This window comes from Thunnus maccoyii, chromosome 3, assembly GCF_910596095.1.
Source record: "Thunnus maccoyii chromosome 3, fThuMac1.1, whole genome shotgun sequence".
NCBI lineage: Eukaryota > Metazoa > Chordata > Actinopteri > Scombriformes > Scombridae > Thunnus > Thunnus maccoyii.
In genome coordinates, this window is record NC_056535.1 from 6,890,136 (window position 1) to 6,915,684 (window position 25,549).

Consider the following 25,549-nt stretch of genomic DNA (forward strand, 5'->3'; position numbering starts at 1 on the left):
ATCACCCTGTCGGGGTTCTATTCATTATCCCTGACATATAAGTTGCTGACATTATCCATCTTAAGCTACTGATCATACCAGACCTAATAAAGCTTTAACAGCAAAACTCCTGATTACATAGCAAAACTGGGGGCCAAGAAATGATAAGTTGATTCATTGATTAATCAATTGACAGAAAATTAATCAGCAACTATTGTTACTTGATTAATCACTGAAGTAATTTATTAAAGCATAATTGCTTAAAGTTTCCTGATCTTCAGCTTCTCAATTTCATCATCAAAATCATTTGCAGCTTTTCTCTGTTTCATATCATTCAAAACTGAATATCCTTTGGGTTTGGACTGTTGCCTGGGCAACAAGACATTTGAAGACATAACCATAAAGTCTGGAAAATAGCGATGGGCATTTTTCTCTATTCTCTGACATTTTATAGGCCAAATGAATAATCGATTTAGTGAGAAAGTAATTGACAGATTAATAATGATAAAAAAAATAATTAGTTGCTGTCCTATGCCATGTCTTATCATTAAAAAACTTATTGCAAAACTGACATATGTTGCTATTTGGCATATTTGTATTGTCCATAACCGTATCTGTCACGAAAGTGAATTTTCTCAGAACATTTTTACTGCCCGTTTACACCTTACACTACGGTAAAACATGGACGCTACATCAAAGTGCTGCATGAGGGGCTTGTTGTGACAACTCTCTGTGTTTCTGGGTTCTGGTGAGTGTATATTCATGTTTATGACATTTTAAATGCGCTGTGTTTTAGTGACTGTCACAGAAGTGGCTTAAACAGTTCACTTTCACTGCATGAAATGAGGTAATAGCACCGTAGGTCAGCCAGCACAACTGCTATGCTGTGTTAGCATAAACACCATGTGTTAGCTCAGAGTACAGGCTAGTAACAAGCTGACCACAACACGAAACCTGCTTTAAAAATCTGTCAGGTAAGCGTGGCATGCAGCCCTCCGACCCATGCCTACACCTGACAGAACAACACTTCATGTCCATTGATTTCCAGGGTCTATTGTTAAATTCGGCATGTATAAGTATATAAACAAATCTAATTTTTTCACTAAATTTAGAGCGTGGACTGTTGTGCATGTGGAGTACACAACTTCTTAGGCTGAAATAATGTTAGCCAACTAAAATTCCTCAGTGTATGTTAGCGAATATATTTTAAAGATAATAATATTGTCATAAGGCAGAGATACACAATTATAGTTATACGTCATGTTTTGAAAGGTACACACGTTTGCCAATGTGCAAGTCGTTTTAAATACCCAGATTTCCAAATGCAGTTTTGTATGAGGATCTTTTTATAAAAAGCGAGAACAGCAGGATCCAGGGTTTATTACAAGTTAATGTGAATCTTAAGTATAGATGTCTGTTGTAACTTCATAGAAACGGATGGTTATCTTTGACACAAGTTTTGTTTACAGTTCTCACTATTAGTGCAGCACATGTGGACTGCTGCTTTTGGAGTCATGTGATCAACTGCAACATCTAATGGAGTCAACCACAAGGTGGCATGCTATAGTCAGCTGGGGTGTGATTTCATTAGAACAGCCTGGCAGTCTGCTGTGAAATGCAGTTCTACACAGAGTAACCTGAGTTCAGGATTCTTCCTGTGTTTGATTCTGCAGGTCTGTATTACATTGATATTCATCATGATAACTCCTGCATTTGACCTGAGCCAAGATCCCGAGTACCTGATCCTCAGCATCCGTGTGCCCTACACCAGAACATCAGAGTTTGACCTTTACATAGAGGGAACAGACTTCAAGTTCTATGCCAAGCCTTACTTTCTTAGGTGAGTTTACCAATATAAATGAACTAATGTGTCTGAATACAGTCTCAATATCGATAGAAAACTGACAGGATCAAACAAATGAGGTGTTTGTCTTTCATACCAGTGATTATAACTATCTGGGTCTTTCTTATTTTCAGATTAACTCTTCCTGGAAGGATAGTGGAAGATGGAAGAGAAAAGGCCATATTTGACATTGACAAAGGTAGGTGACATTATTATATGATGATAACGCATACAATGGGGGTAAAGCAGTATGACTTGTCATATTAGATAATACATGACAAAGTGCCTGCTGAGGTATTCCAGCAAATGCACTGACGTCGGTTGCATGAAAGGGAGCCCGATTTTTTCAACATTGCAGATTCCAAGTAGCAATCTATATTTGGGCATTTAACCAACCTAGAATAAGTTTCCCATACACATTGCCAATAACAAAATCAGTCAAATATGATTATAAAATTTCTGTTCTTGTCTAAAACTATTATGTCTGTGACCCTCTGCAGTATAAAATATGAGCACTCTGGAGGCACTGAGTGTTGAGAGGCAAGAGAATCAAGATTGGGGATTTGTTTTGGATGATCTGATATCATCCATCACTTCGCTTTCTTCTGTTCTTGTCAACATAATGACTTGGGAACAAGTACAATCAGTTTTTTCTAGGGTACATTACAAAGTTCTAACAACTGTTTTTTTTTCCCCACTGGTGTTTATAAGAATCAATGTGCTGACCTTTCCTTCACTAGCAGAAAAAAGCAGTTTGCCAGGATCTTTTTTTTATACTTTGTACCACCGCTGTCTCAACATATTGAGTTATACTGTGTATTAAATACACACATATCACAAAATCATATTGAACTTTCATAAATCTGTATGCTGACCAAGGGTTGTTGAGTTTCAGTTCATTTAAAGTAAGCAAGCAGTCTTAATACTGAAGATTTCATAAATCTTTGTGCAAAAGTTTGGGCACCACTTGTCAAATAACTTATTTTGGTGATTTTAAATACTTGATAAATACTTTTTAGGTCATAAATTGAACAAAGATAAAAACATCATTGTGACGTGTGCAAAAGTTTGGGCACTTCCCATGGCAAATATCACATCTTGCAAACCCTTTTTGTAGCCAGTTAAAAGTCTTTCAATTCTTATATTTGGGATTTTCTCCCATTCTTCCTTGCAGAAGTCTTATGAAGTCTTCTAGTTCTTGGGCCGTCTTGCATGCACAGCTCTTTTAAGATCTACTCACAGATTTTCAATTATGTTTAAGTCAAGGGACTGTGAGGGCCGTTCCAAAACCTGCAGCTTGTGTCTCTCGAGGTAGGCCATGGTGGATTTAGGATCATTGTCCTGTTGTAGATGCCATCCTCTTTTCAGTTTCAGTTTTTTTTACAGGCAGTGGGACGTTTGCTTCCTGAATTTTCTGGTATTTAGTGGAATCCATTCTTCCCTCCACCCGTGCAATGTTTCCTGTGCCACAGGCTGCAACACAGCCCCAAAGCATGATAGATCCACCCCCATGCTTAAAAGTTGGCAAGGTGTTCTTTTCATGAAATGCTGCTCCTTTTTTTCTCTAAACGTACCTTTGTCCAAAGAGTTTATTTTGACTTCATCAGTCCACACTATTTGTTTCCAAAATGCTTCAGGCTTCTGTAGATGTTCCGTTTACATACTTATGACGTTTGATTTTATGATGAGGACGCAAATAAGGTTTTCTTCTACTGACTCTTCCATGAAGGTCATGTTTGTGCAAGCAGCGCTGTACAGTGGAACGGTTCCCCCCCCCCCCCCCCCCCCGGGTCTGCTAAATCTTCCTGCACGTTTTTTGCAGTCAAATGGTGGTTTTGACTTGCCTTTCTTACCAGCATACAGGCAGTTCTCTCTGTGAGTTTTCTTGATCTTCCAGAGATGAACTGTGGAGGTCATCTCCACCTCCACAGTTCCCTTAAACTGCCCTCTCTTAATCACATTTCACACTGTGGAAACTGCAAGCTGACAGTGCTTTGCTGTCTTCTTGTAGCCTTGTCCTGCATTGTGGGCATCAATAACTTTCATTTTCAGAGTCTCACACAGCTGCTTAGTGGAACGCATGGTTGCTGAGTGTTCATACAAGGTTTGAAGAGTCAGAGTATTTGTAAAGCTTTGAAATTGGCACCAGCTGACATTTCCTAATGACAACTGTTGACATGCCTCAGGCCTAACAAGCTGATTAAAGTCTGAGACCTTGTAAATAGAATCTCAGACTTCAGAACTCCTAGGGTGCCCAAACTTTTGCACATGCCACAATGTTTATTTTTTCTTCTTTTTTTTCAATTTCTAACCTAAAAAGTAACTAAGCATTAATGTTTGCAGAAAATATTGTGTATTTTTCCATATCCTAGAGAGGCTGTGTTTACATCTTTTCAATTGGAAAAATCACCAAAATGTGTTATTTGGCAAGGGCTGCCCAAACTTTTGCATACAACTGTTTGATGGCAAAGTGGTTTTTAAAATTATTTTTGCATTTTCAACTTTATTGTGTAGTTTGACAGTGAGGATACAGGTAGGAAATGTAGGCAGAGAGAGAGAGGGCTATGCTATGGTGTATGCATCTTAACCATGAGGCCACTAGGGTCCCCAAACTGGTATAACTACTGGATTTGTGATCTTTATTCAATCACCTGATAAAAAGTTAAAGGTCCAGTAAGAAATCTGTTTTAAAATAAAAATTAACTCACATTAGTATTGCTCACAGAGATTACATTAATTCTTGGCCAGGAGCAGTATGTAAAGCACAAATTAGAATAAGAGAGCGCATGTGATGATGAAATGCCTGCACTTTTAATTAGTGTAAGGCAGTGATGGTGTGTGTGTGTGAATGTGGCCTGCAACAGGGATATGTCAGGTGGAGTCCAGATGTGCGAGTTATTTGTTGCATGTTAAGTCGGAAGAACACTCACAAATTAGTAAAACGATGTAAACAATACTCAATTAAAAAGCTCCAAACCATTTCCAAACTGATTTTGACAGTATTTTATGACAACAACACATACATGTACATGTTTGCCAGAAAGTGGACTGTTAACATATTTGAATTGTTGCATAGAGAAACTCTGGACATCCTGATTAAAACATGGCTGTGTTTGCTTTGCATGACTTTGGTGAGCAGCCACTTTTGTACAAGACACTAGGCCGTGTTTCTACTAGCAGTCAGTGATTGATCCCAAGGGTGTCTTTAGTTTGTACTTCAGTCAATCAAGCAGGGTAAATTAACCTACTGATCATGTTATTTCATTTTCATTTAAAGGGCCATTAGAACCATCTGTAATGTCATAATGATTACAGCCTGCAGCCTTTTTTTTTAGTGACACTGACATGACAAGGAGCTGATGTAGGATTTTCTTTAAATAAATAACATGCAAATAAAACATGGTAATGAGCATTGTTGCAATGTTCTCTAAGTGTATACGGTGGTCTCTGTCATTGTGATCTGTCTTTGACTTTCACATAATCAGTTCTAATGAAGTTGTCTTTGTGGAGACGTCTGCCTTATGGACTCTGACACCTCGTTGCCCGTCTGTCAGCATGGCCCCAGTTAACACGCTGTGTCTAAATAAGCCTGTAACATCTGCTAATAAAGCTCCGCTAATGAGTGTCCTTGTTTAGACTAATAATGAGCAATCATTAAGATCCCTCTTTCAGGCTCCCCGTTCTGCAAAGCCCGCATCTTAAGCAATTAGTCAGATTCCATCGTAAAGCACGTTGAAGCTTTAACGCTTGGGCGCGTTGAAATTTTATGAGGTCTTTAGGCGACCATCAGATTATCTTTGTGGTGTGCCCAGATCTTTCTAATTCATCAACGCTGTATTACCCGTGATTCATCCGCTATCGCTTCTTTTAAAAAAAGAAGCGATAGCGTAAAGTAATCAATCAACTTTTAGTTTTTTAAAAGGTTATAGTTGTAGTTTAAATTCTATGATCAGTTACTGATCTAATGGTCTTTTCTTATGCATTTATTGTCTGAAACATCAGTGTGAAGATATACTCTTAACCTCATGTAGAGGGTGTTCATAATTTTCTGTTGGGGAAAAACAGGAAATACATATTGTTGGGTTGAAACTAATGTCTATTTTCATCATCAGTTTCAGGTCTGATCTCTTTATGTCCCGTCTTGCTTTAGGTCTCTTCACTCTTCGGGTCCCTAAGGAGACAACTGGAGAGCACTTTGAAGGCCTCCAGATGCTGACTAGTCTCCTCGCTCCCAAAGGATCCCGTTCAGCCAAGCCCTTGGTTGAGGACATTAGCACAGGTAAGTCAAATCTATACATCAGTTGAACCTGTTTATTGACTGATCAATCAATCATTTTGATAAAGATAACACAGGATATTGCAGTACTTGCCTGGAATTAATCGTACCTGCTTAACATTTCAAAAGATTGCAGTGAAACTGTGGGAGATGATGAAGAGGAAGATGAAGAAGAATTTGACTGGCAAGTTGAGCAGGAAGTGTACAAGGAGAGCTCTGAAGAGGAGCTGAGAGCCCTGCAGAAATATGGCTTTGGTAATCAGAGGTCTGGAGTGTTTGCCAGATTACAGGTAAAGTCAATGAATAAAGATTCTTCCCTCATCTCTGAAATCCTCACACCGTTTACAAGTGATTAGAAGAAGTGATTAGACTAAGCTGCTGAATAGAACTTTTTGAACCATACAAGTAAAGTTTAGATGCCACTACAAGGCTTTAAATGCAGCGAATGTCCTGACAGGAGGAACTGAGTGAAGTGATTGATGTCAGGAACCCAGAAGGAACAACAGTAGCAGAGAGGAGGCAGGCGCGGCTGGAAGCAGAGGTATCTGCCTTCTCTCCTGACCATTACCTGTGAGTTTATTCAAACAAAAACCTCTGGCACATCTGAACATAGCTTTTGTCTTTGCTGTGCTTCTGCGCTGTCTGTCGTCTGCTGACATATCTGCGTCATTGCAGAGCCGATTTGTTTGAGGATGACGAGATAAAGAGGCTGCTGAAGTTTCGACCATGGTGGGCAAAGCTGAGTCCTTCTACAGACCAGGAAGGAGAAGCTGGTAAGTTTCAAGCTCATCCCTTCATGATCTTTTAAAAACGTGATGTAAATATATTCATCTGAAATGTGTTGCAGGGATACATCTCAAGTTTGTCAAACTTTTAAACAAAAGTAATATCAGTGTACACTTTTAAACTAAACTTTTCCAGTGCACAGAAAGGTGCAGAAGGGCCTAATAACTGACTATAACGACAGTAAGTTTAGGTGTGTGTTTGCATGGTAGATATCGGTAGAACACATGTGAGTTTGCACAGTTTCAGTTGAATGTCTTGGTTTGCCAGCCTCAGTTTGCACTCTTGTTCTAGGTATTTTTAAAAACCTTTTAAATCAAAATTTTATCAGAATCATTGCTGAGTACATTTTCACATACAAGGAATTTGTCTTGGTGTAGTGGTGCATAACAATCAAAAGACAGAAGCGAAGAGAAAAAACCAAGTATCTATAAAAAGTGAGAAAAATACAACTACCACAAAAGACAGCTGGTATAAATATATAAATAGAATTTTACGATAAAGAATAAGTGAAAAAATATGTTCTATGTGAAGAGAGCTGTAGATTTTAAAGATATACTGAGTTTACAAACAAAACAAGACAATGCACACCAACACACCGAGGCAGCCGTCCACGGCGCCATCTGGAAACCAGCAGGGATACATATCAATATTGGAATACATAGCACATATCACATGTTTATAAATGTGGACTCATCATTTGGGGTTTTCAAGATATTAAGTAACCAACAAAGTAGTGACTGAAGGCTACCAGAAGGTGGCATGAAGTTGTAAAAATTGAGAAAGCAATCATGCATTGTTTGCTCTTTTTAATTTGACCAAATTAAAATACTCCTAGCAACCATTTCACTATTCCCAGTAGTACCATTCTAAAACTTCCACAAATAGTGTTGTGAATTGAAATACTGTATATGTAGAGTTCCAAACAGGAATCTGTTGGCTGGGATTCATGTCAGCCAAGCACTGACATTGTTCTCTGACAATATATCAATCCCCAAAGGACAAATCAACCGTCTCACTGCCCCCCTCCAGAGGAAGGTCAGAGCTCAGCTAATCAGCTACAGAGCTGCACTCCCTGCCAAAGTGCCTCAGGGCACTTCAACAGGAAAGACACTTGTCATTATGAGAGATTGAACTTGGACCTTCCTTAATCGCTACATCTCTCTGCTGCCTTTTGACACTTAAACAAGCACATCTCGAGTACTGAGACTGATGAGTTAAAATGTGACAACCTAAAAAAAAAAAGGGGGAGTTTTTATCCACCTTCATACATTTTCAGTATCCTGTTTTTCCTCCACATTCAGAAGTGCTTTTTTTTTTTTGCAATCAGTTCTCATCCATTTAAAATCAATGGCTCATTAACTAGGATTGAGAAGTGCTGCTTGTTGGCTGGGGCCTCCCAGCTTCATTTCTCCGCTCAGCCTCTCACATAGGCGTGATCACTTATGAAGCCCCAGCACTGCGAGACTCTATTTAATTGTGCCATCCAGCTCCTCTAACAGCCTGCTAATTCCAGCACTTCCACTGTTTAAGCAGGCGCGTGGCTCATAGCCACAGCTTATGTGTAGTGCATGGTTGTCGTACGCTTGAGAGAGGATTTAGATTAAACAGATAGCATTATCACAGGAGGGAGTGCTGCCGGTCGCGTCAGGAGGAGCCCGTTTCCACCAGCGCGAGGGCCCGACCGCTGACGAGCAGCCATCAGTCAGAAAATGCAAAGGCCATTAGCTGCAGTCTGAGTTTAGCCTCTGAAGAACATTACGGTCCCCTGTAGCCCCGCCGGCTTCATCGCCTCATTCTGCATTCTAAGACAGAGCGCCTCAGTCGGGAGCTCAGGCGTAGATAAATGGGCCAAATTAAACTTAATGGCTTGATTGACAGGTCGAATAGCATTAGCCTCAGCTGAGTGTGAAGAATGGTGTCGGTCAGGAGATTTAAACGGCTCACCGTCAAATGTTGAAAGCGTGCTCATGATTTTAACTGTCGTATTTTTAAAATGGAGACTACAATTCCTCCATGCGGGGTTTTTTAGACTTTTCCTCCCCCTTCACTTCTGCTGAGTCTGATATATATGTCACCTGACAGATGGATGTGGACACAAGTGCTAATGAAGTAGAAACTGGCCCCTTTGTGCTCTCCAGTGTCAAGTCCAGCACAGTGACAGGCCACAGCTGTCCACTGGAGGCCTGTTTTCACACGCCGCTCCAGACTAAATGGACCTGACAGCTCCTTCTCTCTCTACCTGCTGCACTTTGTTATGGCTGAGCTTAGACGCCACTTGGAAATCTACGACCTTTGACTAGATTTAGGCTACTACACAACCAAAGTTTACAGTTTGGACATATTGTAACATAAAAGTCTCTTTAATTTAATGCCTAACACAATCACAGCATGTGTACGCACAAAATTAACAATATCTGCAAGGTCATATTATGACCGTTTCTATTTGTGAAATTCTGGGAGCGTTTTCCAGCACTCAGCAGTATTTGACAAAGCATATTTACTCCATGCCATCAGGCCATCTGGACCTGTAGAGAGCAGCGGAGAGCCAGACTGCCTCTCCAACTGGAGGAATTAGGTCAGAAATTAATTTCTAATCAGCTGAAGCCCTCATACGCTGAGTGCAAATGCCTGCTAGAATTGATTGGCTCCATAGCGGAGATGAATGAACCCGGTGCAGCTGCAGTAAGAGGGTAAATCCATCAGGTCTGCTCACCTCACTGGTTTGGCTGCAGGATTAATTGAAAATATATCAGCGTCGTGAGGCTGCCGCGTGCGACTTGGAAGAGAGTAGGAGCTCTGTCACTGTTTAGACTTTGCATTATACATAGATGTGTGTTGCCGTGTAGCATCTTTCTTCAAGAACAGATGGCACTCGAATTCGCAGAAATCTTCAGGATCATTTTTGTGTGAATGATGATGCAGAAAAACATTTTTAGAAGCACCGAGTGTCATCGCGCGTATACCAGATATGACTTTTCCTCTTACGTTTTTATCGCTGGAGTTTGTGTGTGCATGTCGGCACATGTGTTTGTGTGCTTTTGAGGGAGATTTTGTGCACTTGCTTGCATATCGTTCTTATGGCTCTGCGAGTTATTGTGCGACTGTGTGCTGTTTTACATTTTCATTTTCATCCCTTCACTCCATGTGTGTATCTTGGCGTATGAAGAAGAGTGTGCGCAGATGAGGGTGCACGTGCATTTGGGTCTTTGTGTCTGTGTGTGTTCCGCTCGGCTGTGCTCTCCCGCCGCAGCTGCACCGACGAGGGACTCAGGTAGCGTCTGCAGGGAGCTAAAACCTGACGTAATGCAGCAGGAATCTCCCTCCCAGCAGAGCCAAGTTCCCACTGCAGCCAGGGAGATCATTTTGAAGCGCTGTGTGTGTGTATACATATATCGAGTGTGTCTGTGTGTGTTTGTGTACACGCTCCAGCCAATACACACCAGTACGTTTTGCACATCAGGGGCTCGGTGCAGGGACTCTCCTCTCCTCATGCAGAGAGAGGAATTGCTTTCAGCTGTTTTATAAGCTGCTGTGAGAAAAAAAAAAAAAAAAAAAAACTGTTGAGTTACAGCATGTTCCTGCAGACATTCAGCGCGCCTTTCAATACTGAACTACAGATAGCTTAAATGGGATTGAAGTCTGTTTGTGTCGCCCCATTAGGCTTACCACAGATCCCCATTAAGCAGATGTTTTTTTTGTTTTTTTTTTAACATAATGTTTATTTATACTTATGCACGTTTGAATTATAGACAGATGTCTCTTTCAAAAGGCATCAGTTAGTGAAGTTGCAGAGATAAATTTCAGAGCAGAGATTTGAAGATACTTTCATATGATGGAGCTTTATATTTTTTGAATGCACAGCTGTCACATATCTAAATGGGATTAGCTTTATTAATTTGACTGTTTTGCCTGTTTTGCTCCTATCCCTTAGCAACTCCTGTTATGCTGCCCCTCAACAAGGCACTGCTCCAGTACAGCAGTTCATCAGCCAACAATAAAAGTGGTTTTATTGAGCAGCAGGTGTGACTATGTGAAACAGCAAAAATATGAAGCAGAGGTTTGCTGGTAAACGTATCCAGTTTATACTATCTCCCCATTAAGCCAGCTAATTTGTAAAAATTTCCACTTAATTTTGGTAAAAAAAAAATCTCTACCCACACTAAAACATACTTTTTCCCTTTGGTCTGCAAACAAAACTCTACATCAGATCTGGTAAGGAGTTCGACAGACACAGTTTGGTTATTTTAGCGTATCATCTGCACACAGTGTTCACTTGTTGAATGCCGCTCAGCATGATTGTCTGATTAATTTGCTTTTGCTTTAATATGTTGCACTCTATTTTGTTCACCCTTACTCTGAACAATGCTGGACTGTAAGCTTTCTTAAAATGAAAAATAATTGGAAGACACCTGCAGCTGAACAGTTGATCCAGTTATTTTTCCGTCGTAATAGCGTTTCAAGGTCATACCATATCTATGACACTTGTGAGGTAGCGTTAATGAGATTTGCAGAGGGCATCTGTGTTTAATTACATACGATAGTTGTAAGTACAAATATGCTAAAAATTCTGGGATTCCTGCAGGTATTTTTTTTCAGGGGAAAAGGAGATGAAAAAAAGATGTACTGGGATCTCAATACCTGGCTTTTAACTTTACCTCATACATCAATGTTTTACAAAAGTTCCTTTTTCCTCGTCCACACTGAAATGTGAGCCAGGCATTTTCAGATTTATGCCATCCAGATCCTAGTCTGGATGGCATTTTTTGAAAAACACCATTTTGGTTATGAAATTGCAGACTTAAATGGGAACAGAAGGTCAAAAACAGAGAAAATATTGCATTTGCTGGTTTAGCCAGCAAAAAGTGTGGACAGTTTTAAGAACTAAATCTACCTCATGAGGCTGTTTAGCCAAGCAGTGCAAGCAGTAAGAAAAAATTATGCCCTTTTAACTTGATAAGTGATGGTTTCAGTATGTATCTCGTGAAAATCTGTGCTTGTATTTCTTTGTATTTAAGCATAAGTTTGTAAAGTCTTGACATCAAAATCTTATGTGTTCATGCAATTCTTCCTCCACTTAACCACCACCACTGCTCCTCACACCCACTATTCTTTTGCAGTTCACAAGTCAGTTGGAGAAAGGCTTAAACCTAGGGTGTCTCGGTCCTTTAAAAGATAACCTGAAGACTTATGGTGACTTGAAATGTTTTCATGCAGCCGTATCATTCACCGACGATGAGAAGGAGCAGCTAAGAAAATTCACCAACCGCTCCTACCTGCTGGACAAGACATCCCGTTACCAAGTGTGGCTCAGCCTGGTGGACATCCTGCTGGCTTATTCCTATGAAGTGCGCTCTACAGAGGGAGAGCACAATGTGAGTGAGTGAGTGTGTGTGTATGTGTGAAGAGGCAACTCCTCCTGAGAAGCACTTAGCCTTGGATGACAAAGCCCTCTATCCTCAAATCCTTTAGACCCCCTTCCATTTCATTCAGAGCCTTAAGAGATTACCAGCAGATCCGAGAGCTCAGTCCAGGCCTCTTTATGTCACTCCTCTAAGGTAGCTGCAGAGAGGCAAGGTGAGCAAGGCTGATTTCATTGTCGAAGACACTTCACAGGATGTGTGAATGAAGTCAAATAAACACTAGAGATGTTTGATACAGCAGAATGTTGAATTAAAGTCCAGCTATGAAAACAGAGTTTATCTCATGTGTTTAATATCCATCTGGGATATAATAATGTGGGGAGATTCCAGGACAAATCCCATACTTGATTTTACAATTTTTGCAGCCAGATTTGTACTATGAACAGAAACCCGTGTAGCCACTTTTGCGTATTTCTAAGCAAAATTGAATGTACTGGATGTTGTTGAAGTATTTCCTGTCTGTTATTGGTCTCCCTCTTCCCTGCAGGTGGAGTCACCATGGACGATCAGAAAACTCAGCGGGACTCTTTGCTGGCTGGAGGTGAGACAGTTTATGCACAGAAAAATAACATGAGCATTGAATGGTTGTCAATTACATATTCATTTATTTATTGAGGGTGTATCAGTGTTAACAACTGGTAGTGAAATAGAATATAACCATGCAGAATAGAGATAAATGCTGATAAAGACTATCTTCTTCATGGTATGGGTGTCGACAGTAGTCTGCTAATCTCATAGTGTGCACAAGTTTAAAGTCCTCTGTCTTGCCTTTGCCTTAATCCATGCCACATAATGTGCCTCTGTTCATGCCTTTACATTGATTTATTTATTTATTCATGCCTCTAAATATTGTTTCCTGTTTTATAATGCAACTGAAAGGCAACTTTATCACATGTGCTTTTGAAAGTGGCTATGGCCAACTAAGGGCGGGTACTTGTTAACAGATGGGACTGGTTTCCATGAATTACAGATGTGTATTCAGAATACTTGTTGGCAGCTCTTGTCGCCACCCTGCTGTGAGGCAGTTGGTGCTCTGCTGTTCCACAGTGCAACTAGAGCAACCTTATCAAACAGATGATATTTTTGATATCTTTCAGTAGCGCGTGTCACCAAATCTACACAGAAACTGAGCTTATTTGCTACCCAAGTGTTTGCAAGGGAGTAATCTGTTGCTGTTTTTAATTTATTAAGTGCTCAAATGAAAAAAGGACCAAATAAAGTTCAGTTTCGTGTCTGCAACTAACAATTATTTTTATTGTTGATTTGATCTATCGATTTTTATTAGTTGTTTTGGTCTTTAAAATGTCAGAAAATGGTGAAAAATGATGATTACTGTTCAAAGCCCAAGATACAACCTCGAATGTACTGTTTTGTCCTGACCAACAGTCCTTAAGCCAAAGATAAAAGTTTGCTATGAAAATTATTACATTTAAGAAGCTGGAACAAAAGAATTTTAGAAGCAAGGCAATTGATCAACTGATGAATTGACTAATCATTGCAGCTCTATTCATGTCCATCCCTTGTTTCAATTAGCTTAGCAAATGGTCAAATGTTTATTAGCCTGACAAACAGCAAACACACTGCATCTTGTACTGTGTGACCCTTTTTTTGTACTGTGCTCACTGTTCAGGTATCAAGATGTGTTTGAGAATTATTTCCAATGAAACTAGTGCTGGTCAAGTGCAAGGCATAAGGGTTTTGGAGAATGTCAGTCCAACCTAGTTCAGTAATGTGCTTCTCATTCTCATAGAGATATTTTGTAAATTCTTTAAGTTAGTTTTATGTTGGCAAGGATCTGCTTGTAAAACAAAGTCAGTTATTCATGTACGTATAGTATTTGCAATTTGCACTTGAAAACTAGAAAAAAGATTATAAAAACAAAGGATGAGGAGTTTTACATTTTGTGAACACTGTGTTAAGATTTATACTGAACCTTGAGCTGACTATATAATATTACTAAAAATGTCATAACATCATACTTCACATAGCTTGACTTCTCTTTTATTATCCTCTTGAAAGTCTTAGACTTGTGATTGGTTCTCATCCATTTTCAGCAGCAGCCATTAAACAAACTTGTTTGGATTGATGAGGATGTATTATGAACTGATTGGAAGTGAGAGACTACTGAGGTGTGTGAATGTGTCTGTGTGACACAAACACACATGGTTTCACACTGTCTAAATATGTTTACATTTGCATCAGTGTCTGAAGGCACATTAGAGACTCATCTATCACTTATACTTTCACAATCAGTGGACTTAGCACATAACCTGTCCTGTCGTCCTATACAACAGCATAAACGTGTGTTCCTAATTTAAATACTGTATTAAATGATAGGGTGTGTGTGTGTGTGTGTGTGTGTGTGTGTGTGTGTGTGTGTGTGTGTGTGTGTGTGTGTGTGTGTGTGTGTGTGTGTGTGTGTGTGGTCTGTCTGCTCACAAACTGCCACTTGACAGTCACTTCAGTGTGAGTGTGTGTGTATGGCATTAGAAATAGGAGTGTCCTTCTGTGGGAGCAGTCTTAACGTCTTGGCCCATGTCCACAGTAGGAAGAGAAATTTGAAAAGCCAGTGTCAAAATTGGCTCCATCCTCACTGGTATTTTCAGATAATCTTCTAAAAGGTTGCTTTCCACATTGAAATACCAAAACAACAGGAAACAGTTAAATCCCCCACTCCTCCTGGGACTGATGACGGTCAAGTGGTTGAAAGGCTACACTGTTTTGACAGACAAATTGCAGTTACTCTGTTTGGTCTCAGCTCATTACACCTCTCTTATGTTGTTTCCTGCTTTCCATTACAACTTATATTGGTGTTTCTGTATAGTCACACACACAACAGGTGTTTTCAGTGTTCCGTTTTAAACAACTACACTTAGAATAGATAAATGATTTGATAAAACATCATAAACAATTATTAAAAACATGCTGTAAATCACATATCTGGGGGTTATGGTGCTGACCATGAACCGCAACTGTCTTCTTATGTGCGATGTCAAATAAAGGCATAGAAATACCCAAAAAAGTCATCAAAAAAAGATTGATCATATCACAGTTTTATTCGTCAACTTGAATATAACTAAATATCACTTATGACTCTTAGAACCTTTTCCAAGAACCAGGTTCACTGAGTAATCTGGACCACCTTAGTGAGTAAAACCTGACCTGGGACATGTCTTTTTACGTCAGACCTTGTTCCAGATTTGAGGAGGTTCCACACCTTTCTCAGCAAAGATATCCAGATTACTTGGTAAAGCTAGTTCTTGGAACACGCTCCTAATGATTGTGAGATCATCTGCGTTAAATTGTCGTATAAAATAGTTGATTATAGAGATGGAAGCGACAGAAATTTGGCTTTTTAACATTTCTTTGATATGCTGTATTTGCAGGCACACGTCACTGTAAAAGGACACAATGCATTTTCTTTTTTTGAACATTTATTAAAACAGATTCCTTGACAATAAGTCTCACACAACTTTACGTATACAAATAATATTGGTATAATAATATGTTCACTTTGCTAGGTACAATATAACAGAAGACCATCTTTTTAAATAAATGTCTCTACGGAGTTGCAGTCTCGCGGTTATGTTTTCCATACGATTCACAGTCTTTGGGTCCATTAGTCCAAGGTAGGTGGGTGGGGCTTAAGCCAGTTTATTGTAATCAATTTTGTAATGACTATTAACACAAGAGCTCTGCGCATATATAATTTGTTTTTTCCCCAACCCCCTTAGAGATACATTGCCTAGAATCAACTGATGTGATCCAAATGGTCTAAGTACAGAATTTCTCCTATTTCCTTTTGTACCTCCTCCCAATAAACTTGCAAATCCTACTCTATAAATCTAACATCTAATCTAATCCATAAGATATTATGGATGGATAAGTTGTGATGCCCAGTAGTTACTTATGAAATGAGGCAAGACTAAGCCGCCCTGCTCTTTGTTAGAGCAGAGTACTTTTGAGTCTCACTCTGGGCCTTTTATTTTGCCATATGAATTTGAAGACAAGTCTGTCCAGGAATTTGGAACTTGAATGTAGCTACTGGGACTGTTATAGGAAGGCAGCAAAAGAGAAAAAGCAGCCACAGTACATCCATCCTGATAGTTTCCACCCTGCCTAATAAAGACAAAGGAAGCATCTCCCACCTTCCAAATCCTTTTTGACCTGGGAAAAGAGTTTATCATAATTGGCTGTGTATAATTGATAAGAGTTATTAGCCAAAGTGACCCCCAAGAATCTAAAGCCTCCCTTTGACCATCTGACTTTCACCTATTTCTAATTGTGTGGGCCAACTTCCTGTGATCATTATTGCTTCATCATTTCACTTCATTGACCTTATAACCAGAAACTTCTCCATAGTTGCTCGGACATTGCATGAGAGCAGCTTTGGACAATAATGGATTTCTTATAAACAGAAGAATGTCATCTGCAAACAGTGCTATTTTGTGTATCATGCCCCCCCACCCCATCTACGATCCCCTCAATTTGATCTTTCCCTCTAATCAATTCAGCTAGTGGTTCGATACATAATAACAGATGAGGCCGGATTTTCTTGCCAGACACCTTTCTTAAGTTTGAAAAATTCAGAGCAGTAGCCTTTCACCCTCACTCTAGATACCGGATCCTTGTTTTAAGTATTGACCCATGATGCACTTTTAAAGTTCTCTACAGTAAAGTGGGCATTGCCTCAGAAAGGGGTAGCCACTAATCACCACATTGGGGCCAATAAATATGACAATATCCCTCTTCAGACCTGTGTCTTGTATCCAGATACAACCAGATCACTTTTAGATCTAGATGCTATAAATAGCTGTTCACACCTGCTATTAGAATTCATCTAATATACACTTTTGAGCAGTTAATGAAAGCGACAGTACATGGCGTCTCTTCCATAGACCATGAGATGCATGGATTGTTGTTATTTTTATTCTTTTGTCGGTGGTGCTCAAAGGGGTTATGGGTTGTTTTTGCCACAGTTTGTGCACGAACACGTACATCTGCTCAGACAGATGATGCAGAGGCGATCTTTCATTAATGTTAGGGACACATTTGAGTTCACACTTCACTGCAGACGTGTTAAATGTGTCCCAGAATGCCTTTGAATATTCCTTGAGTGAGTAATAGGATCCCAGAGCGTCCTCATTAAGTGTTGGGCGTGCACACATGATCACCACTTGATCAAACCACCCAAGATGCATTTTTGTGCTAATTATAAACAAGCCATCGAGGCAGCGTGGAGGAGTTTGCCGTCCTAGACATTCACCACAGTTTGAGACAGAGTAGCTTTCCTGCTGTGGTGACAGCGGAGTAAAGAACAGTCTCCACCTGCCTGGCAGCCCTTTACTGCTCGTCAGTCAGTCAGCAGAGCTGTCAGCTCCTATTGACAGGCCACCTCACTCAATCCCCCGCTGCCTGCCTCCTCCTCTATCCTTCACCTTCTGCACTACAATACATTCCTCTCTGTCTTTGACCGCCTGTCTGTCTGTCACTGCTGATAACAATAACTTTTAATAATAATAACCCCTGCTTCCTCACTCCATTCTCACTCTGTGCTTTCTCTTTTTATGCTCTCACTGTCTATCTCTCTTGCCTCGCTTACGCCTAACATTTTCCTTCCCCCTACCACCTTATCCCACCCTCATCCCCCTCCTCCCTCCATCTGCTGCATGTTTACTTGTCCTCAGTCGACTGCGCTGGTGTGACTGAGTTCCCCCCTTGCAGCAGCAGACCTTATTTACACTCCTACTAAACAAGCCCAAGGGAGAGCATGATCCCTGATGACACACACTCGCAAGCTCGCAACACATCCTTAACAAGCCACAAAGAAAAGAAGAGAAAGAAACAAGGAATAAAATCTCTGTTTCTGTCTCCAGGCTCTGCGTCCATTAGTGCAGAGAAAATCTGAGCGTGAAGGCAGTGATTAAAGAGAGGCAGCAATTAACAGGCCAGACCTGCAGAGGTGTTAAAGACTTGCGAGCCCTTATTTTGCCAGCTTTATAAATGAGGAGTTGTTAGGAGTAATTAGTGCACACCAATAGGAACCAGTCTTAAACTTGAGGAAAAAGAGAGGATGAAGAACTCCAGGGCAAAAATGTCTGACTGAACCAAATCTTTACTGTCATCTTGATGTGGTTTTGTGCTGGACAGCTTTGTGAATGTCGTGTTCTCTGTTCTGCAGACGTACAGCTCCTTGCAAGAAGTCCTGGTGTCATTTGGACGGCGGGTCTTGTGCTACCCACTCTACAGACACTTTGCCATGGTCTCTGCGGCTATTAGTGACACAGCTGTGATTTTGCAGTCAGGTGAGTCCTACTTACCAGCACCACACCAAACCACACACACAGGCTCATAAAGACACATTACCAGAGTGACCTTTCACCTCTGCAGGCTGGTTGTGACCCCTTGGCGTCTGCCACATGTTCACGAGTTAATGGTTTCTTTGTTGATTTTGAGCTAAAACTGGCAGCTTCTGCTCAATAAAACCGCTTACTGTGGATTCATTTCACTCCACTGTGAACACATGATCGGTACTAATTAGTGTTAATTGATTTTGTCCACCCTGTGGTTTCTTCTGAGTTGTGTTTTTATATGTAAATAAGGTTTTGTAGTGTGCAGTCTAATAGAGTTTGCTGCCTGCCTGTAAGCAGTGGGATACAGCTCGATTGTGAGTGGACGCTGCGAAAAAGACAGCCGGACAGTCAGCATGCTTTCATGGTACATTGTCTAGCAGAAGCAGCCTGCTGGACCGATCCAGAGCCTGAAACGCAAACACAATTTGGAGAAAGTGGTTCATGAGCATATTGCGGTGTGTGTTTGAAAGTAATATTCCTCCAGCTAAGCAGCAGAGTGGCCCAGCTCCCACCCCTCAGGGAGCAAAATGTGGATTAGTTGAGAACGGACTGTTGACTTTGATATCTCAAAGCTCAGAGTAATCTTTAAATCAAAAGCCCCTGCGGACAGATGAAACTCTGCAGTGTAAACACGCTCAGGATGTGTGAGGGCTAAGATTATCCAGCTTGTGATGATTTTAACGCTGGTAAATGACAGCAAATTAAAGGCCTTTTAAGCTCCAGATTAGCATTTCCGCGCCTCATTAAGTCAGAAGATGAGTTGATCAGGGGAGTCAGGGAAACAGCAGTTGGAGTCATTCTCCCCCTCACCTACACTCTCTTACCTCGGAACGTTTTCCCTGCCATAGCAGGCTTTCTCATGTTCACCCCGATCCTGGATATTGTTCCAACACCTCCTGACAGCTCACACAAGATCATACTCAAGCTCTACTTTGTCTAAAAACACTAACAAGAAGCTGATGAGCATTACTGTCAGGCTAAAGCTCTGTATATTTTTGTGTATTGAGGAAAAAATAGCTAATTATTTTCATAATATTCACTCACAACTCATAGTGGTTATTATTTTGAAGCATTAGGGAAGTATGAGTAATAGGGCTTTTCCTTAATGAACTGTAACACTACAGTAATTCGGCCTGGCGTGTGTCTGAGGGTGTGTTTCCTCCCAGCATTACTTTACACACTAATTAATTTGTCAGGATAAGGCAAATGGAAAGGCATGCTCCATTTTTGAGGCACTTCATTTAAGTGGCTGCGAAAGCAAACAGTCATAGGTATTAGGAAAACAAACCCATTAATGGCAGCGCACAGGTTAAGGCCTTGGAGGAAATGTTATCCGGGGGTAAATATTTGAACAGCCCTCTGGCAGCGTGGCGAGTATTCTCAAGGAGCTCTTCCACCTGCCTCCTAAGTGGTTTTAACTAAAGAGCCACTGGGCAGGTGCAGAGGAGCAGAGAGCCTGAGGGGCATGCAGGTAGAAGGTGTGGAGGAGGACCTCGGGGTCATGCTGCTGTCATGACCTGACTGACTAAACAAGATGAGACATGTCAGACATGGGTCTCTGCTGCAGATCCATCCAGCATACATCTCTGCTGTCATTCATTCAGGCTAAATTTGCAGTGGTCATGGAATTTCTTCTGGAATTCTTGGAGGGCAGGGAAAATTTGGGAATTTAATGAACTGTGACCTTCAGGTCAGGTTGTTAACACTTTAGTTTCAGAGTGCTGATGATATTTATTTGATAAGACATGACAGGTGATGGGGAGCAGCGATTAAATGAAAGATGTGAAAGAACATGCTGATATTGAACACTACAATATGCGCATTGACTAAACTAGATTTTAATGTCAGTGGGCAGCGCTGCCACGACTGATTTGCCTCTCTTGATCCTAAGCAAATTTGACCAGAAGCCTCTCCTGCCCTTCCAATACGTCATCATCAGTTTTGCAGATGATGTACTTTTATTTATGTCTGTGTTGCAGCACTCCTTACCCGGTATTCTGGAGCTTTTCAATAAATACAATCCCCTTCAACTCATAAAATCAACTGGACAAAATCTGCTCTGTTGTTATCATTATTATTATTATCATAATTATTAACTGTCTTAGTGTGATGCTGGTATGAACTACAACATCCCAATAATTTCTCATCTTGTAATATATTTGTCCAAAGAGATACAGGTAGATGGTGCGGCCTACCCAATTCCCCATCAGCCAGGATTTCAATCATTTAAATTAATATTTTGCATAAATTTACATGAAATAATCTCTTAATTCATATGGAAATATAAATGTAACATAATAAAAGTTACAGCAAGGGAATGGGTCTGGTAGTTTGCTTTTCCAGATGTTAAACTACACTGTACAGCTGTCCTTTTTCAAGCAGGTTCAGCTATGATAAATAAATTCCATGGCTTGCAATAGAAACAGATTGTAAATCAAATCCCTCTGAAATGGATATACTCACAGATTTCTCTATTAAACAATGTAAACTTCAATATGGTCTAAGGCTGTATTTAACAATTATTTTTGCAATTAATCAATTCATTGTTTGGTCTATAAAATGTCTAGAAATAGTAAAAAATCACAAAAGCCCAACCTCTTCAGATGCCTTGCTTCTAAGACCCAAAGATATTCAGTTTACTATCACCTCACATTTGACAAGGTGGAACTAATTTCCTGTGTTTTTGCTTGAAAAGTTACTTAAGACGATTAATCAGTTATCAAAATGGTTTTAGTTTTGTTGGTTGACTAACTGTTTAATTGTTCAGCCCTAGTATGGACCACTTATAGCACACTCTGTAGATATTTGATGTAAAACTGAAATGATCACATGAATAGCAGTCTAAGTGGCATGTTATGTATTTGTTTACATAATATGATAAAGATTCCATGCTGGACAAACTTTTCTCATCTCTATATAAAACACAATTTATCTCAGTGAAATGTGTTGGAAAGAAAGCATGGAAGGTGAAAAATCACAATTTTCACTTTGCTGCCTCTGCAGTTTTTGTAATCTCTTCATTTTTATACAGAAGACACAGCAGCCTTTGTTTTTTATCTATTTCACACCTACCACTCTATCTCTGTAAGCCCGTTCATTCGGCAGCTGTGAAGGAATTGCTATTTTTCACTTGAAGTGCACATTCTTCCCCACTCACTGGATAATCTGCTCCTCTCTAATGAACACACCTTGCTCACTTGTCATAGGCATCTCATCAAGAATAACAATGTTGAACTAGTGCAGAGAGCAACCTTTGCTCTAAATGACTACGAACAATTTATTAATCCTGCCTGTTAAAAAGAAGTCAAATCTTGGAAGTGAGTGTGTTTTCGCCTCTCATGATCCAAGTCCTGAAGTCGAGGGCAGAGTTCCCTGCATACGATCCCATGCTTAAATGAGAACCAAATGTTTGTTTAAGGTTTTCCTCAGCAAGAGTGTAATGTTTATTTTGATTGGGCTGGAATGTCTCTGGACAATGCCAACCAGCTCTGCAGAGGTGGAGAGGAGCATTTTCTCTTGCCCTCAGCGGATTGTTGGCCACATCATAAGGCTATTTATATGCATGACTGGAGGGAGAAGTGCTGTGGCAGTTTGGCCTGTTGTGTACTTCAGGGAAAAGTAATTTCTCAGAATAACAAATACAGAGGCTGTGTAGTTCTGCATGTGTGATGTATTTGCGATTTTGAAAGTTGTAGCTAGCTCGCTGTTATGACTTCAAACATACATTGTCCAAGTGCAAGTGTCAACCATAAACCATGTCATACAGGGTTATCCATTGTAACCAAAAGCTCCCACTGTTTGGTACATATACAGTATATGTTTGATAATTTACATACTTGCTATAAGATGATTTATTGTAATCATAATTAATCCAAAATTTTATGTAACTAAGTTCATATTGAATCAATGCTGAAATATGGATACCCCTAACCCAAACGCATGAACTTAATATACATTTAAAATGGAATAAAATAAAGATTTTTTGAAGTCTACTACAAAACAGTTTGGTACTACATTGCCTGTAATTAGACTGATACAAACTGTAAAGACTGTACAATGTATTTCAGTCATGGGATGAATTCGAATGACAAGTTGTGATGGCATCAGTTCAGCCAAGTCCCCAAAGAGCACATATTTCCTTACTCACATGTACCTTGTATCAAACTATGCAGACAGTTGTGGTTTTATGTGCTGAATTTTTTTTTTAGTTATGTCTGAATATCTGCAGCCTAAACCCCAATGCAGCGGAGGAGAATGGAATTTTGAAAAGCTGTGAACAGATTTCATTGGAATTGTTTTCTTTCATAGAAATAGTCCCCATGGAAGCTGATAACCTCAGCAGATAAGAAAATAAACAATCTGCATGGCTAGACACCAATATATGTAAGTTAAAAAAAAAAAAAGTACCCTTTCAATACAACTATCTGTGTGATGAAGTTCTCGACACATTTCTCTCTTTAGAAGACACATTCAGCCCGAGGGTGGCACTTCATTTGTTTTACCACATTTTGCCCCGTTAGTGGTTAGCAAAGTTATGTCTTTAACAATTTTGTCTTCTATGATGTAATGAGTGTTACAACCTCAAAGGATCACTAGCGTGTCTTTGGACTTTTTGGTTTGGTTTGCCAAAGTTTTCTGATGGCTGATTCAAACAATAGGCTTCCATAAATTGTTCCAAAACAACTCTGACAGCTTTGCGGTACATCTGTAGCTTATACCGAGGACAACGACATGCAGAAAGTTAACAGTCTTTAGCTTTCAGTCAGACGGAGTGGCAAATCCATACTATGGAACTGCTATTGATTAGATTGCAACTGTGTTTGACATGATGTCATTAGCAATGCAGCAGTGTCATTTGGGGACATATAGAAAACCTTGCAGGCTACATTACAATTGTAGCTTCGGACTGTGGCAAATACAGGTAGATGGTGTTCATTTCATATCAGGTGTATCAAATAATGATTTATTCAAGTGCTAAACAAAGACAATGTCCAGCTCCGAGCTGTGTAGCAAAGTGACCTGTGTTGGCTCTTGTGACATAAGGCCTGTACTGCTGGAAAAACACTTAAGTTCATCACCTTGCTGGATTGAATTATTGATGTCCAAAAAATGTATCAACCAGTCCTTCAGTTTGTCAGATCACCAGCAAAATGCATTCAAATAAGGAATTTTATGATGCTCCACAATAGCTTAATGGACAGACTTGAATAGAAAAATCATCAAAAACATTCACTGCTTTTTGATGGAGGAAGGAAAACACATTTTTGACAGAAAGTCTGAGCAGCGCTGCCATCAAATTGACAGATTGAATGCCAAAAATAGAGATGTCTTCTTTAACTCTTTTCTCTCAGATGAACCACTTATTAACCAGGAACTCGTCTTAAACGGTATGGATCAAATTACTCTGCAGCTCGCTGGGATTTTCCTCTGATCCTGTACCTTGGCTTTTATGTATGGAACAATGACTGCAAGCCTTTAGATGCATGCTGTGTCTGCCAGCAGCTGGAGTGCATTGTCATCCGTAATACTGAGCGTGAATAACACTGTTTTTCCATTTGCCTGCCACGGTGTGTTCCTGTGCCCAGGGAAAGCCTGCGTCCTCAAATGCCTGCTGGATATTCACAGAGTCTTCCGACAGAACGACCCAGCCTACATACTGAATGATCTGTACATCACAGACTACTGCATCTGGATCCAGAGGGTCAAGTAAGTTCACCGGCTCAGTCTAAAAACACACAAGCACACAAATCCATGCACACACACCTCAGAGACCTTCATCTTCAGAGAATTACCTTCAAAGCCAAGGGACGTGCCACTCAGCCCCGATGATGCATCAGTGTGCTAGGGGAGAGGATTAGACGAGTCATTTGTCACAGCGGGGCCAATTGAATGACCAAGCCAGCGAGAGATGCAATTTCCCCTGTCTCCATTATCATGTGTCAAAAGTGCCATCAGTGAGTCTTAAAAGAGCCAGCTGCACTCTGCAGATTCACTTTGTTTGAAACTTTCAGAGCCTGTGTGTTTGTATGTGTGTGTGTGTGTGTGTGTGTGTGTGTGTGCTGGGGCTTCTCATATCTTCCGTGGGTGTAACCTTCCACTAGAATCGCAAGCCAAACGTGCAAAATCTGCACTTTTCCCCCCCAAATGATATAGGTTTGATGGTTCTCTCCTCCTCCTAGTACATATTTTACAATTACTTACACATTTCAAATGTGAGCCTGCGAGCACATTACTCAGTAATGAGCTCTGTTTTACTCTTGGCCAGGGTTCAGCCAAGTGGTGTGCTCGTCTGGAAAAAGCCCAGTTGAAAAATGTGTGCCTGATGTTGTAGGCTCGGTGCCCAGATGCAGACACGATAAAAGGTCTGCAGGGATTTAGTGCTTTTTTTTTTCTTTCTCCCCCGTCCTCACATTCTCATTTCTATATTTTCCAGCAGAAATCTTGAATTCTGCTCTGAAAAATGCTACGGATGCATGGGGAGAAATCAACAGATCAGTTCAGGGTTGGTGAGATCTCTTTCTGTTCAAGACGGGAGACCAGAGAGAAGACGCGTTTGTACTTTTAAAAGGCGGTCTATCTTACTCTGTCATCTCACTGAGAAACTCAATCAGTCTCTTCTTAGCTGAAGGGCACCAGAGCACTGCTTCCCCTCCCCGCTCCTCCTCTCCTCTCCACTGCTCTCCTCCGTTGTACATTGGAACTAAATGTCAGCTTGACCTAACCTGCTGACTCCTACTACGCCCAGCATCGATCATTAAACGGATTAGCCCGCGCTATCAACCTGTGATTGAATTGTTACATTTCCCTTTTCTCTTCTGTTTTGGTTTTTTTCCCCGTCGATAAAGAAGGTGAAGCTCTCTGTTCTTCCATGTGGGTCATACGAGCTGTCATT

At 40.4% G+C, this 25,549-nt stretch overlaps 1 protein-coding gene across 2 annotated transcripts in view; it reads left to right on the forward strand.

Moving 5' to 3' along the window:
- The first annotated feature begins 623 nt into the window (after nucleotides 1–623).
- Nucleotides 624–25,549, forward strand: part of shq1 (SHQ1, H/ACA ribonucleoprotein assembly factor) — a 36,347-nt gene continuing 11,421 nt past the window's right edge. Inside the window, exons 1-11 of one of the 2 annotated variants that reach the window (XM_042406569.1) lie at nucleotides 624–727; nucleotides 1,653–1,819; nucleotides 1,957–2,021; nucleotides 5,973–6,101; nucleotides 6,228–6,388; nucleotides 6,556–6,668; nucleotides 6,774–6,871; nucleotides 12,099–12,256; nucleotides 12,792–12,845; nucleotides 18,486–18,609; nucleotides 24,243–24,363. In XM_042406569.1, the coding sequence (XP_042262503.1) occupies nucleotides 1,677–1,819; nucleotides 1,957–2,021; nucleotides 5,973–6,101; nucleotides 6,228–6,388; nucleotides 6,556–6,668; nucleotides 6,774–6,871; nucleotides 12,099–12,256; nucleotides 12,792–12,845; nucleotides 18,486–18,609; nucleotides 24,243–24,363 (1,166 nt within the window). In that variant the 5' untranslated portion in view covers nucleotides 624–727; nucleotides 1,653–1,676. Of the gene's footprint in view, nucleotides 728–841; nucleotides 954–1,652; nucleotides 1,820–1,956; nucleotides 2,022–5,972; nucleotides 6,102–6,227; nucleotides 6,389–6,555; nucleotides 6,669–6,773; nucleotides 6,872–12,098; nucleotides 12,257–12,791; nucleotides 12,846–18,485; nucleotides 18,610–24,242; nucleotides 24,364–25,549 lie in introns of those variants that run through there. The other variant, XM_042406570.1, reaches the window with a different exon arrangement.